At 43.3% G+C, this 16,593-nt stretch overlaps 1 protein-coding gene across 7 annotated transcripts in view; it reads right to left on the bottom strand.

Annotated features, from left to right (window-relative positions):
- tei (irregular chiasm C-roughest protein teiresias) overlaps window positions 1-16,593 on the bottom strand; it is a 444,987-nt gene that overhangs the window by 97,421 nt on the left and 330,973 nt on the right. For all 7 annotated transcript variants that reach the window (XM_025298172.1, XM_025298173.1, XM_025298171.1 and 4 more), the window contains one exon: window positions 8,495-8,617. In XM_025298172.1, coding sequence (XP_025153957.1) covers window positions 8,495-8,617 — 123 coding nt within the window. The remainder of the gene's footprint in view (window positions 1-8,494; window positions 8,618-16,593) is intronic.

Raw genomic sequence — 16,593 nt, forward strand, 5'->3', positions numbered from 1 at the left:
TTCTTGTGGAGATCGCGCGATGCCTCCTGACGTTTGGTAATAACAGGTCGTCCATCATAGTTCTTATCACTCGTACGCGGCTGATCGCAGCGGAAAATGACGGCTGCAGCTGTTCTCAGCATTTTGTGCGACTCAATAACGAGATAAACGAAACTACGCAATCAGTTTGATTCCCCGAATTTCCGGATGCCGGATTAATAATGCAATTTCTACCTTCCGCGTCCCGAAAAGAATTTTTACGATAATTTGCCGTAGCTTAATTTATTATTGCGCCTCGTTTTAAATGTAATACAGTTTGAAGGAACCATTGTAATTTGCATTTTAGTATAATTAACATTAATGTAAAATTATGTAATTATTAATTTATCAGAGAAAATTATATCATTCATTACAGAACGCAGGAAGTTAATGCCGGTACGTTCTAATAAACAATAATAATAATAATTATAATAAGATACAATTGCACAGAGATACATATGTACACGAAACAAAGAAAAATGCTGTTGAATCAATAGAATCGATCAATGGCGCAGCAATTAGAGAAAATCTTTTCAATAACAATTCAATAACAATACTGAAACTAAATAGTCAAGTTATTAAAACAATATGATGCATTAATATCAATAATATTATTAATATTGAATCAAGAGTATTTTTTTTACTTTTTATTTACTTCAATCGGTAGTGTCAACTAATTCTACTGATTCAACGGCATTCTCTTCCGTGTGACGGTTGTATGCCGCTAACATTGTCGTAAGAAAAGTTTCAACAATACTGTTATTAAAATAAAAATCAGGAAGATTTACTCCAATTACGGCACTCTGTTTTTAGCAACTCTCTCGATTCGACAGTTTTTTTTTTCCGTATATAACGACCCGCTAATCTATCTATTATTCGCACAGTTGTCGCACGATTTAAGGACAAACAAGAGAAGCATTGTAACGGCAGGTCGTAAATCTTTACGCCCTTCCAACAGTACGCGAGAGCAATCATTTTTATACCTCTGTCGACTTCTCGAACATATCAAGCAGCGTAGAAATATACACTTTATTTTCAAGGCATTTCTCCCGTATGACTTCGATACGTCAAAGGAAAGTATAGCTCCGCGCCAAGTTTTAACGGACGATAAATTACTCAAGAGCGAGAGAGGCACGGAGACGGAGAGAGACGATCGTGATTCATTCGAGATGTGAATAGAGCATCGGGACTATCGAAACTCGAAATTGTTATTCGCGATTGTGATATACGCCGGCGAACCGATACTTCATCGCAACAACGAGTTACTCTATATCGCGCGAGCGAACTTCTCGAGTGTCTGCTCGCGCTTTTCTGATTAATTCGCGGGAAATTGTAATTTCGACTGCCGCCATACAAAGTTGATCGAAAACGCAGTCTCGCGTAAATATGTGGATTGGAAAGCGGATCGGATTCGATAAAAAGGATCCAAAAAGGTTTCTTAACGAGCTGAATGCGAACGCGGAAGAACAGGCGAAAAAAGTCCGTTGAAAAGAGATTTAATCGGCCACGTTAAACTCGAGCTGCTATTTCGATGGAACACACGCTGGCGTACGCGTCGCTAATCTTATAAAAACCATTAGCGGCTTCGCGCAGTTGATCCTCTACATTGACTATACTCTGTCGCGAGTTTACCGAGAGATGTACTAAAGTACTAAAGACAGCGATATACACGAATTAAAGTAAAAAAGTGCAAGTACGTCGCAAGAGATAATCGACAACCGCGTCTTTGAGTTCTCGATAAATATTTTACATCTCGGAATATACGATATAATTGCATATAAAAAAAGATAACTTAGATTATATGAACTAAATTACAATAGCCGCTTCTAACTTTGCTAGAAGATTATTCATTTTGTTTCCATCATTAAACGGAGAGAATATTACCAACCTTTCCGCAAATTCTTTTCGAACTTTTCTCTCAAGCTCCTTTTTCAAACTTTTTTCCAAATGAAGTAAATAAAGGCGGAAACAAGTAAGAGCCGGCGCTATTGTTCGAGTGAAATTTAACATATGAAAGAAAAATCTGCCTCTACATTCAATTCAAATGTTTCGTTTCTGTCCTTTGGTTCTCTTTTTCAAGAAAAATTACAACAAAACAAAAGGAATATCCTTTTAAACAGATAGTAATTGTCAAAATGTCAAAATTTATCGATATGCACTTAAGAATATGATCCAAACGCCAAAGTTAGGAAAATTTATTATTTGTAGTATTCGCTGTAAAATCGACAACCGTGTCGATTCTTCCCGCTAATCAAATCGATGATTATTAAGAATTTAAATTATCACGTAAAGACAAGGAAATAAAATCGAATGATGCATTCTAGCGCAACCGATAGACAAACAATATTCTGATAAGCTGTGTAACATTTTTTTAATTGTTTTTTAAAAATAAAAAATTTATTTTATTTTTGCGAAAGTTTCTAGTAGTGTCCGAATAAATTGTCAGTAGAATGCATCTTGTCAAGAGACATACATGGCAAATTTTTTAGTAGTCATGTAGCTTTACCAAGAAGTCCCTTTAAGAATCTACAAGTAGCAACTTGTGCATCTTCTGCCACTTGATTTTCGTTTGTATACAAGTTGTTAAATATATCCATTGGCCCTCCAGAATCTATAGATGTTAAACGGCTTAAAGTTTAATTAAAAATTTCAGTTTAATTAAACATAGGACCAAAAAATTTCGACTCTGTTTTCTAAACAGTTAATAAACTGAGCTTTGCCAGCAAGAAACATTTTAACTGCTACAACTCGGCACTTCCTGCTAATCCCTCTGAACCGAAGCGGGAAAAACAATTCACCGAGAGCGATCTCGTATTCCAATCAGATCGGGCACGAGACGCGCGCCGCACCTTTCCCCCACGCTACGGTGTTCCGAAAAATCATTCATTCGCCATTGTGAGCCGGAGTGCAACGTACTTGGCGCTATCGGAATGCAGAGAGAGTGGAGCTCTTAAATATTTATCGGCGCCCGCCCGATTCGTTCGCGCGGCAGCAAGAAATCGCGATTCCGATTTTCACTCGGGAAAGTGCATCAAAAGCGCGAGCTGACTCGCGAGGTGTAATGCACCGACTCGGCGTAGCGCGGCAAGGTGCACCTAGGCGAAAAGTTTGCCGGCGTAGCGAGCACGTTTAACGAATGTAATGGGTTCACCCGCTTAAACGCTACGGTCTAATCAAGAAAGTGGTCTCCCTGGCGAACTCCGCGAAAATCCCTCTCGTTCTCTCCGTTTCGCCGGCTCGTTCTCTCCACCCCTTTCTCTCTTCCTCCCCCTCCTTCTCCTCCTCCTCCTCCTCCTCCTCCTTCTCCTTCAACCCGCGGCTCAAGCCGTGCTGATTGACGATGAATAAAGGAAATTATGCTGCGGTGAGCTTTTATTCGCCGCACCGGCTAAAAAGCAACGTCGTTACCGATCCTAGGACGACGGTGTATACACCGTAAATCCTGTTCCGGTGAATCGCAATCGGGCAAAAGAGACCCTTAATTCCGAAAAAGGTCCAGGAATCGCAGCGGCGAATGGAGATGTACGATTCGGAAACGTGGAGCGGATTCAATTTGGCTTGATAAAAATGTAGCGGCCGGCCGGAGAAGCGAGCGGACGCGGGCGCGCGGCGCGCGCGGCTCGGACGGTGCAATAACGTCTCGTAATACGCGCGACGCTTTATGCGATTTAATTATGCTAATGACCGGCGATAACGAAACGCGGAATATGCGGGATTTAATGGATAAACAGATTTTTGCCGGTGCATATGCGTATCGAGAGCCGTGTATCTCTCCGACGCGGATATAACGCGGCCGAAATTTAATACCGTGACTACAACGGCGCATTGCAAAATTTATAGTCCCGGATCTCGTGCGTTTCCATATTTTCGCCATGTATACGTTTGCGATAGCGGGCGTTTTCAGCGCAGCGTGCCTCTGGTCGCTATATCTCTGGTCGTCTTTAAAATGCGCGCAAAATGTAACGTTCTTTTTCAAAGTCTCCTCGGATTCTCGCGAATATTTTTACGCGCGAACGCTGTTGCCGCAGAACCTCTAATATCTCTGTTTTCAATGGTTTGATCTTTACTTTTATGTAACAAACGCAAAGTGTAAAGCGCGTGTTTCATGCGACTATTGAGAAACGCGCTGTCACGTACGTGTGTTCGTGCGTGTGTGTATGCGTATGTCTGATAGAGAAAACAGAAAAGCTCCCTCCACTGTGCTGTGCGTGTTTTCCATGTTACTAATGCTCAGATGTCAACAATCGTTTCACCTTCGCTATGATGAAATTTTGATTTTCGTTGTAACAATAATTTTTTATGCAAAACATTTATACTACTTATTTCGGCCAACAAACACATCGACGAGTGAGTGATCGACGAGTTAAGCTTGAAACGTAAAATAACATCGCGGTTAAAAACCGTAAAATTCAGGTGGATACTTGGAGAGAAATTATAGACAGTTTTAAATATGTATTAGATCCCCTCTTCCAAAGAGAAGATGGCAGTGCAGTTAAAATTATGCGAGAGAGAGGGAAGGGGAAGGAGAAAAGTGGCCAGAGGATTCTCCCCTGTGACAAAGAACACTCAAGTGGTAAGGAATCTATGCGGCTGGATACTCCTCGTTCGTCCTTTCGGGGATCTTAGCGCGATTTAAAATTACAACGTGATTTTGAGTGTTATAATTGAGACAATCTCAAAATCACTTTAGGTTTTAATCTTCGCGCTGTATACATATAAACGTCGTTACACGCCGCCGGTATAGGTTTATCGCTCGTTCGTAATTACAATAATTTATATTAAAAACTGAGAGAACATAGTCATATGCAGTCACTCTCCGGGGGGCAGACAAAATTGGTCATGCTTTATTTTTAACTAATGTTTCCAGGCAATTTTAATGCACCTAAAAAGAGATTAAAACGAAATATCGCCGTAAATTATGTCCGCCTCAAGCAATTCCGACAACAATAACGTAGCGACGATTCACGACAACACGGATAACAGTGTCGCTTTTATGTCACATTGTTTCCCAGCGCGTTTTGCTTCTTTTCTGAATAAGTTCACACACGAGCGGGGGATTTCTCCCGGGAGACAGCGTTTGCTCGATCCGTCAACCAGTAAATCTGCGCGTCCTTAGCGTAGCTATTAACACGCTGAACTACCACGCTGATTTCCACTGGTTCTCTCAACGCTCAAAGTTTGAATCGCCAAAGATGCGGTAGCTTCATCGCAATGGTAAAATAAGAGATCAATTATCTTTATCATGAAAATAAAGTAATAAAAAGTAGAATAAATATTCGATATCAATTATCAACTTTCACAATGCCGGCGTAATGTAATTGTCCAAATTGTCCCAACTGTCGCTACCAGAATTATGCCTGTAATTATGCTGCTCCAGTATTTACTGTGGCTTTGGTTGTAACTTTATTCGGAACCTGTTATAAGCGATAATATATAAAATTTGGAGCGTGAACACATGTTTAGGATAAATATGGAGCTGTGTTGGCTGATTTATTAAGGGAAACATATATGATTGGGCCACTGTCGTTAATTGGGACATTACTGTATATATAATTTGCTCTATACAATTGGCTGGTTGCGTTTTACGTTTTGCAACGTAACCAACGTAACCAACGTAAATTAACGAGCCGCGGCAACATTAGAACGCCAGTCGTTGCTGACCACCGCGGCAGTTAATTAACAGCATCGCGCAATTTTCTCGTTCTCATCGCGCCAAGATATCGCGACGCGTGTCACGTCGCCGATACATCCGATACAGCGCTCGGCCCCCCTCATTCTCTTATCTCTCTTTCCCTCCAACGGCTGTCGGCCAATAGGGCAGATTAGATGGAGCAACATGCTAGGTGGGGTATCACGCGCCGTGTAACAGCTTCCTCGAGCGTCGCGCGCTACCGCGAGGCTCGAGGAAGCTCATGGGCGAGCGGCGTAACGTGAGCGCGCGAATCCCCTTTAATGCTGACACGAAATTTACAATGCGGAAATTGGCGCGGCCGAACCGGGAGTGCATCGAGACGGGGATAACATCGAACGCGTACACCTGTCTGTCGAAGCCGAATGAAAGCACCGGCGAGAATTGCCGAGATGAAAGGGACCAGCGGTGTGGATTGTCCATTGTCCCGATTTGCCAGCGTCTGTGTGGTAGACTTGTCACGCCCGTTACGCTACGTAATAATGTGATTATGGGATGTACCTCACCTACCTACCTACCTGCCTACCTACCTACCTACCTACCTACCTATCTACCTACTTACCTACCTACCTACCTACCTACTCCTATCTATCTACCTACCTGCCTACCTATCTATCCTACCTTCCTTCCCTGTTTCCCTCCTTCCTCTCCTGCGCATACACACATATATACACACATACACACATACATACGCACACACTCTCTCTCTCTCTCTCTCTCTCGTCTCAGTACGGATTCTCCAATCCAAGATCCCCGGAGATCTCAAGAGAGGATAGGCTTGACGGAAATCGCGTGAATGCCGAACTTCAGATCCGTTCCTAAACTAGAGACGACGTTGTCGTCATGCCGCAAGAGCGACATGCGTTAGAACCGTCTTGGCATATCACTCGCGACGACGGTTTAATTACGCGGAAATTACGACGTTTGGGACGCGACATAGTCAGCTGCGATACGTCGTAACGTTTGACGGATTTGTGTGTGAAAAACGGGGAAATTCGCGAGAGTGCGTGGAGAGTGCGTTTTTTACATGTTGTTTTACGGGAACATCCATTTGCGATGTTGTCGGTGAAAAATACGCTCATACGCATATAATAAAAGAGCGATATATACTTTTTCATTTTTAACATATCCAATATCAATACCGCGACGTTGATCTGTAGAAATTTATTTATCTTATACAAGCGGAAACTGTTCAATGACGTGAAAGATTGTTCCTGAGAATCTCGGTTTGCAACGGTAATATTGCAAAATGCCAGTTTTTTAGTTTTAATAGATATAAAGTGCAGTTAATAGAAATAAGTAATAATGAGAGCCACTTTCCGATTTGAGATTTGACATTTTTAGAGATTGATCTTTCTTTGTCTCTCTCTCTCTCTCTCTCTCTCTCTCTCTCTCTCTCTCTCTCTCTCTCTCTCTCTCTCTCTCTCTCTCTCTGTCTCTCCCTTTTTCTCTTCCTAATCCGTTTTGCGAAATTGTAGGACATGTACAAAAATTTTACAAAAAGTAGATATATGTAAATTGAACAGTACATTATATTAATACAGCCACAAGTGTGTCATAATATTGATATAATTATAATTTCTGTCGTACAACCGATTCTCGCGCGGATTCATGTTTCGAAGAAGATATCTTCTAATATATACACTATATACTGTATATATTCGCAGACTACCGCTGCTGCAGACGGTGAGTTGCAAGCGCACGTGCATTATTTCGTGCAACTCCCCGTTCTCTGCAGCTAGGAAACGCGTCACGTTGTAGACACGTTAGCGCGGGCACGTGTAACGGCAACGTGAGCATAATTTAATCACTGTAAACAGGCACTTGGACGGGGTAGAATCTGATGCATATGACCCATCGCGGCGTAATAACGGCTTCGTAATAACTCTAAAGGAGATGTAACCTATTTGTAAACATGTGTGTGTGTCGATGCACCGACGACAAGCGCAACCACAGTTGTAACCGAATTATCGTTATCTCCTCGATTCTTCACGGCAAAACATCGTTGTCGACTCGTGAGAACGTAGCCATAAATGAATTTGGAATTTAAACGCACAGTGATGGTAATTTCGTAAAACATTTATATTGAAATTGTATAAAATTATTTCTGAAAATTGTATACAGGGTGTCCCATAATTGTAACACACTAACTCCATAGGGGCGTAGAGCTTTGAGAGTTCGTGGAGACTTTACGCGCGGGAACGAGTGGCGTTAATGCGACGAAAATGAAAACATTAACGGGACAGTCGGTGTTAACTCAACATTTATTTGCGCAGAAGTATCGTCCTCCTTGCGAACGTTCTCATCCAGAGAAAGAAACGCGCGGATTTATTGTTAACATTTCTCTTTCAACAATAGAGGACAATGCGCTCGGCATGCGCGATCGATATCTCCCCGAGTGACACAGCGTGATATGAACAAAGAATCTCGTTCATATAGCAAGAGTTGCCCGAAAGATAAGAATTAATGAAAATTTTCCGACGCTTGAACATAATTAAAGTTCAAGCGGATACTCGGCTAAAAGAGTGAACGTGAAGAACGAAAAAAGGGGACATGTTACCTTTCATTTAGACGCACAACTTGAAGAGAGAGTACGACGATATCTATACGTTGGAATAATTCAATCATCCCGGCGCGATGTTTTTCCGCGGAACGTTTTCAGGCTCGACGATCCGAATTCCCGATTTTATTAATTTTCATGTAAACCCGTGTCCGTTAGACAAATTAAGAGCAACGCCATGTTACGTTTTTTTCTTTCTTCTTTTTTTTTTTTCATTCGCCACTTACCACGCTGCCAAATTGGAGTGCTGACTGGATTGCTGTCCACCTCGCATTTCAGGCTGACGGACATCCCCTCGACGATCGGAATTCCAAAACCAGGTAAACGCGTTATCGCGAACGACGGAGTATCTGAAACAGGTATTAAGCAATTAGTGTCAGTGCGAACGTTGTCAATGTGCGCTGGCATGTCGAAGATTTCACGGAAACATCGGAAAGAGAGACACGGGTATAACTTGAATATCGCTGCGTGTGCTGCGGGCGGATTAAATTAAAGCGACGTTCGGCTTGCAATTTCATCGCGCTTCGACTACTCTATTTTCGAGCCCGGGCCTGCGGCATATCGTGAAAACAATCGCGACATCGCGAAAATCTCGTTGATAATGCTGCACGAATGACGAATCAGAGGATCGGAGGTTACGATGAAGATAATGATCGCGATAGAATCACCAGTATAAAATTCGTTGATGAGCCGAGCGAAATTAGATCCGCGTTATTTCACGTTATTCTATTCCCGTTGGAAGATTTAGCACTCGCTTAGCTGAATTCTCTAATGAAACTTAGAATGAGAATGACGTCGTTTAATAAGCAATTTAGAAAGTCGTAGACGATCGCTGCGACTTGCAATCTTATTTCGCGGGTAATAGCAACCCCGCGAGAGCCTGGTACTTCGCAATTTTCGAATAAGATCTCCGCTGTAGTAATCCTGAAATGTATTGGCCGACGTAATCCGGTTTCTACGCATTCGAAAGTCATTCTTTGTACGAGAAAGGCGCTCCGTGCATTCTCTCCGCGGACGAATATCGGGCCGCGGTGGATTGAATTTTACGTGCACGAAAATAGCCAATCTTCGAATAAAGATGGCAAATTGTATCTCAAGATGATAACGATTATCGACAATACAATTTGACGGCAAATTTGTCCAGTCGTGGCCGATTTTCTTCTCCGTCGTCTTCGATCATCGTCTGGTGTGTGCAATTAGGACGTCTAACAAGCCGAGATAAATCCATATTTTTTCTTGCGCATATTTACTTTACATATTATATTTTAAATATTATAAAGAATTTAGTCAAGTATTGCCAAGAATGCATGTGTGCGCGTGTATATGTATGATATAAACATGAAATAATTATTATTCAAACATATATTAACTAATACGATCTCTGTCAAACACACACACACACACACGGATACACATTTTAGGTTAAGAGAATCGTTAAATTACAATTAAGAAATATTGGTTTATTGACTGTCGAATTTTTTGGATGGATTTGAATTGCTGCAAACATGTCTGTTTAACCAATTCTGCCACAAACTTAAATCCGAATTTGGAACCGGATTTGACCTCGAATTTGACGTTTCAATTATTCTCCGGATAGCTCTATTTTAAACCGTCACATTTATTCACTATCTGAATAATCGGATAGCTAGATAATATTAGGGTGGGGGGCGAGGGGTCCGAACACATTAAAACTCTGTCACAAGAATTTCAATGAAGAGTACTCTGAGACTATACTTTAGGAAGTACTTTTACATCTACGTAAATTACCAATATATAAATTATCAGTCGAAATTATCAAATGAATATAGCTCTGAAGGGAGAAAGAAAGAGAAGACGAGGAACAGAGGACGGCGTTAGAGCAATCGGAGTGCTCGTTATAATGAAGAAGCAAACTCGTGGAGGAAATAATTGAACGCATCAAGTGCCTCTGGAAATCAAATGTAATCATCGCAGGTGCGCGTTTCTGCCGTAACCTCCGGCAATCATTCCTCCACCTCCACCCCGAGCCCTCCTCCTGCGTTCGCTACGAGCTTCCCTTCCGCGTCATTAACGACCAACGTCGAACCGGGTGACAGGATTCAAGCATATCCCGGTATGTATATAGGGCGACTGAACAGCCGACGGGGTTGGCACAACGACCAGGAAGGACAACGAGGGGTTAGGGGACATCGGGAGAGACGGGGTGGGGATCAAAATTGTCGTCGAACAAACGAGGTATAGGTACGACGAGGTCGCGGCGAGTAATTAACGAACGGGACAGTCAAGATTTTACAGCCGCCAGAGTCGTATTCGTTAAAAAGCACCACCACCATCAGCATCAGCAACATCGTCACCGAGAACGCCGCATCCTCACAAACGAATAGACGAACGCTCGATGCTCGTAGTAGGACATAGTAAAAAACGTCCCCCGTCACGGTGCCCGCGGCCGTTCGATGCCGCGCTCTGGCGCCGTTCGAGCGATTTGCCATTGCCGTTATATCGCCGTTCGGCTCGTTAATATCGCCACCACTAACGGGCCAGTCGGCGGCCGGCTCGCCCAACGAGGTCGCGGAATAAATTGGAGATGCGTCAAATTGCGTGAAAGAAGGTAGAAGACAAGCCACTGGAAAACATGACGTGAAAGGGCGAGGAAGGATCGTGGCGCGCGCGCGCGTGCGCACCCGCAAGGGCGACGTGAAAATATCGGAAGTAGGGCGAGGAGGAGAAAGGGGAGAAGATACGCGAGATAGGGATATGAGACGGAAAAAGAGAATGAAAAAAAGATAACGTGGAAGATAGATAGATAGATGGATAGACAGAAAGAGAGAGAGAGAGAGAGAGAGGGGGGGGGGAGGATACAGGAGGTGAGGGATAGGAAGGGTGAAAAAGGAGGACGAGGGCGGCACGACTACCAGGATGGCTCGAAGTTATTCACTCGGCTATAATAGCGCGGTGCTGGGACAATGCAAGCTTAATGAAAGCTTCTCTTCCTAGCACACCGACGAGCCCACCCTGCTCCTCTCGTCCCTGCTTTTCGCAGGGGGCCATCGTAGCCCAGCACCGACGCCACTGCCAGCACCATCGACGCCGCCGCCACCGCTAGTGCCGAGGGCCGTCGCCAGGCATGCCGCGATGCAATCCCTGCGCGCAGCAGCGTAAACACCAAACAAAGGGAACAATGAGACACAGAAGTGTCCCACAGACCTCGATCGCTTGATGAGAACTTTAAAGCGCGCCCGCAAACTATCGGTCGACCGCTTATTTTCAGAACCGAGTCGCGGACACCCGCCGAAACTTTTTTGTCTCGCACAACGTTAAGTTCTTCTTCAGCTGCCCTTCGAAGATTACCGAGCTTTTATCACACACCGTCCGCCGCTTCCCCTCTGCGAGCGGTGAGTTGTTTATTACAAGAGTTACATATTTCGCACGAGCGACGAATTACGCCGCGGCGACCCCCGTTCGACCTATTCGCGATGAAAGCTGCCCCTTTCATTCGTCAGCCTAAAAATTCCGCGATTCTTCTTTCATTTCCTCCGTGAAATTGGCCCACGACAAGACGTAACTTACGTCTATCCATTCGTGTACTCATCGGCGGCGCCGATACGACAATGCCGGAAGCTCGCCAGCGAGTTCCGTGGTAATAAGTAATTAATTGCGCGGCCGCGTCGTACGTGTCGTTCCGTGGGGACTTTAAGGCGACACGGCGATTCCATCTCTCGCCCGAGAAATGAATCTCTTCGAAAGAAATTTCTGCCGCCGTTTCAGCCGGAACGCTCGTAAACTTTATACGGGCCGTTAAGCAAACCTGTATACGACCGACGGGCGAGGATTTTGTGAACGTGGACGCGTACGTGGGCGAGAAGGTAGAACGCGCGGATCTACGCTGGTATTTGTAACCGGCGGAAATTTTCCGTACATAACGATCTGCATGATATGTTTTCGCACGTACGTCTTAATGAATTCAGCGGCTGAGTGTATTACTCTGCACAGAACTTACATCGCTACACTTTTGGGAAAGCGAGAAAAGAGGCGTCTCGTTACGTCCGACGTTGGAAAGACATTTCCGCGTAGCGAAATTATTTCTCCGAAAAACAGAAATAATACTTCAAAAGGACCCAGAATGATTAACTAGGACGGTAACACACTCAATTTGTGCTTGAGTAATGTATGTCTACGTTATCAAAAAGTACGTTATCAAAAAGTTGATCTAAAATATATTAAATCGATGAACATGTATTATCTCAAGAAACAATTTAGGATAATCGGAAAGTAGGATAACTCTTGACAAAAGTCATAGCAGCGAAATCCGAGTACTGAGACAATTTTTCAATTTTTTATTTATTTATTTATTTATTTATTTACTTACGATCAACTTTATCTTTTCATTATACTAATATATTATCCCTAAACTGAAAATATGACAAAACGTAAAAATAAAATCAATGATGCAAAATCTATAAAAATTTACTAGGTCTCTGTGTCTTGTTTCAACATGATTTTCCTGTATAACTTTCAGTGAGGGAATCTACACTGTAACATATCCGGCAGGCGTTTGCTATTACTTGCTGTCAATATGTTAGTTGACCGATTGATTCGTTTGAAATCGGAAGCGAGCGGTGAAGCCAATTAAAACGGTGTAAACAGCCGTAAAAGGCGTAATCATGGAAACACGAAATGCAAGCTCGATGGTGCTCGGCCGCGGTCGGAAGGTAGTCGATGGCACGAGGGGGGAGAGAAAGAAATGCGACTAACCGTTGCAGTGATCGATCGCAAATCATTAAACAACGATCACTGGTATAACTACACCATTATCTCGGTGACAAACCGCCGAACGGCTCTCTCGTCGCGATGCGATCGGGCCGCGCAAATGTTCACCGTACATATTTGCGGAACGACAAAATGGCCGGGATCACGCGAGTAGAAGCCGCGGGATCGCAGCGCCGGGCGGGCGAGGCGCAAAAATTCACCAGTTGTATCGCCGGTGTCATCTGCGTCGAACGGCTCTCTCTCTCTCTCTCTCTCTCTCTCTCTCTCTCTCTCTCTCTCTCTCTCTCTCTCTCTCTCTCTCTCCCTCTCTCTCCCTCTCTCTCTCTCTCTCTCTCTCTCTCTCTCTCTCCAGCATCGCTTTTAACTGCATCGATATCCTAAACGAGGCTTTCCAACGTTTCCCCGTTCTTTTATGATCGTTTCGGGTTTATAAGAAAGTTGGAAACAATGATCTTTTCTGAGATTTCTTTTTTAAATATCGCAGTTACGTGCACACATGTGTACGAGATGTACGCGCAGGTAGGATTTTATAGCAACAATTGCCGTAAAATTTTGCATCCATGGGATGTACTGACATATTCTACCTTCTGTTCCATGTGTGTTGTTTATATCTTAGAAACTAAAGTCCACACACGCACATCAGCCGTCACGCTGAGTTGTACAAGATGACGTCATAATATTGCCGACTCACTAGTTTACGTATGAAATCAAACTCTTCAATTATACAACGAATTAAATATATATCAAAGAATCGAGCTAATGAATATCTATATCGTGAATTTAACTGCATCTTTGATAACTTGAGCCAGTTAAAAGTTGAAAAGCAATTAACAGAAGTCAATGCATTGAAGATTTATTATAGTTCTTGGTATATTTCTTGAAAAACAGTCCTATATCCTATAGCATCCAAATCCTATAGCACTCGAGAACACTGTAAAAATTGAAAAGAATTTTTCAGAAAAAGTTTGATGCCTCTACTCTCTCTGTGCGCCGTGCACTTTATTTTTCGATCCCCTGAGCGGTTGTTCGTTTTGATCATCCCCGAAGCTAGCCCTCTGTTCCACGTGGCGGTTCAGATCGATAGTACAACCTAGTCCGACATAGTCCGACGTAGTCCATACGAGATCGTCCGGATGACGAGACGAGTACGACACGGCCAGATTCCTGTCGATCTCACGTTTCGTCGCTATCAGCCGTCGCGCCAAATCGCGGTCGGCGTACAGCAGCGGCCTATGGTCCATGGGACACATCGAACAACCACGGTTTACGATAGCAGCCGTTAAAGTTTAAGTCCCGTTTTATTGGGTCAATGGCCGTCGGACGCCATGTGCGAAAATTAAGCCCTCGTAACACATCCGCTATACAAAGGGTCTGCCGATAATCGCGGCCGAAGAGCTAGACATTGAATAACGCCTCGCGCGGGTGCGCTTATGGTTTTCCCATTTGTCTATGGCGCATACGTGGTACGTAGCGTTACTTTATTAAACATCATCCCGCAGGGAGAGATATAGACGCACGCGGCGAACAGACTTCAGCGAAACGTGAGGAAGAAAATCATTGGGATATCTTTCTTTGTACACAAACATCATTTTCTTTTAGTGTGTTATTTGTGAACAAGGTATTTAACTTACTTTGTCAGTGATTGTAAAAAATAAACGCTTTCTTTGTCATCCTCGCTTTGAGGTGATTTATTTTAAAATGCTTATAAATATTCTAGTAATAACATAAAATATTTTGCCCTTCTCTTCCTTTTCTGTACATTAATCTAACTGAGAATAGATATGACGCGCTTGATCAAACGTGTGTATAAAACTTTACGTACACTCTAAATTTCTTGAGATAAAATCTCATTCAAAGCGAGTGAAAATTCGCCGAAAACTATGATGAAAATAATAATCGCGAGAGTAAGTGCTTTATTCATGCTTCGAATGGATTTTGCTTTTATAATATAAGTGTTTTAATTAATTACAATAAATTTGTTCCTGTGATAGAGAGATACATTAGATTTACTTTTTAATTTCCAACGATCACACAGCTGACACGCTGTGTGACACGCTCAAATTCAGGAGACACTTCGCGAAGAAAGACAGCGGGAATAAAATGATGAAATACTTGAGGAGCAGCTAGAAATCTTAGCGGAAGATCTTTCACGTGCATATAGTATAAGCGAACAAACCGGGCAGTAGTTACTCGTGTTGCCTGCTCCAAAAGGGGAATACACGATAAGAGAAACTTAGACATCTGATCTTGTAAACTTCAACGACTTCGCTTCAGCGTCGAATCGCAATCGCAAGTTCATACGGCATCCTCGCGCTTAAGCCAGCAGTTATCCTCCAAGGAATTAACGCGCGAACTACGCCAGTTTTGTTACCAGTTTCGGCTGAGCAATCTCACGTTCCTCCACGTAACTGCTACACACCATGGAGCCATCATTAAACCGCTATTAATCTGGCTGATGTACAGTACGAGTGACACACACGCTATGCGTGCGTCGGATCGTGTGCCGAGATACTAAGCGGATGCGTTATCACGATCCGAAAACGTCGGCTCGCTATCACTGATGGAACAACCATCGCTGAGGAGAGAGCAATGTATAATCGTACACAACATCGAAAATCCTCCCACGACAAAACTGAGCAAGACAATGCGGGGGACATTGGCGATTTTTTTCCTGCGGTACCAATGCAAGTGAAAAGACAGAAACGTGAGATCCTTTATCCTTCCCTCCTGCCTCTCTCTCTCTCTCTCTCTCTCTCTCTCTCTCTCTCTCTCTCTCTCTCTCTCTATTATTTCCTGTGTATAATCCTGCGCAAAATTCGTGGACTTGCATTGTCCTGAAAAATCCAAATGAAATTCGGAAAATAAGAGACAATTTTCCGGAAAATAATAGCACACCGAAATCCGAATATCGAGACGATATTCACAAATATCGATACAATTTCTTTCAAGTATACAATTGTTCCGAAGAAGGACTACTATTCCAGCATACACACACACACACCTAATAGTATCAATATCTATCCACTTAAGTACACACTTACTGTACTCAAATGAGTGGATATTAATGCACCCGAGACACTCCTAATATTTCGGTAAAATTATATTTCGGAATATTGTCTTTCTCTCTCTCTCTCTCTCTCTCTCTCTCTCTCTCTCTCTCTCTCTCTCTCTCGATATCGGGATTCCAATATAACGACTTTCCAGGCAATGGTCCCGCTTTTTAAAACTGCATGTGTTTTGTTTTCTCTCGGGACAATGCACGTCGTTCTCCGGCGGTGAACGACAACAATTTGCACTCGGCGAAACCGCAATGCGAAAGTCAACGAAACATCCAGCCATGGTAGGAATAATAGGGTACTTAACTCTAGTCCGGGCTGCACAGCGAACCGTCGGTAAACAGACGGCACACGCTCGGCGAACGATAAGCGGGATACAAATTGCGGCGTAGAATAATGGAAACACTTGATCGCGTGTGTACGTACATTAGGGAGATTCGGAACAAGCGGTACAATTTTCATCAGGGGACTTCTGCGACCCCAGACGCGCGCGCTTAACGTTCGGTGTTCGGCGTGTGGGCTGC

This window comes from Harpegnathos saltator, unplaced genomic scaffold (assembly GCF_003227715.2).
Source record: "Harpegnathos saltator strain DR-91 unplaced genomic scaffold, Hsal_v8.6 scaffold208, whole genome shotgun sequence".
NCBI classification, from domain to species: domain Eukaryota; kingdom Metazoa; phylum Arthropoda; class Insecta; order Hymenoptera; family Formicidae; genus Harpegnathos; species Harpegnathos saltator.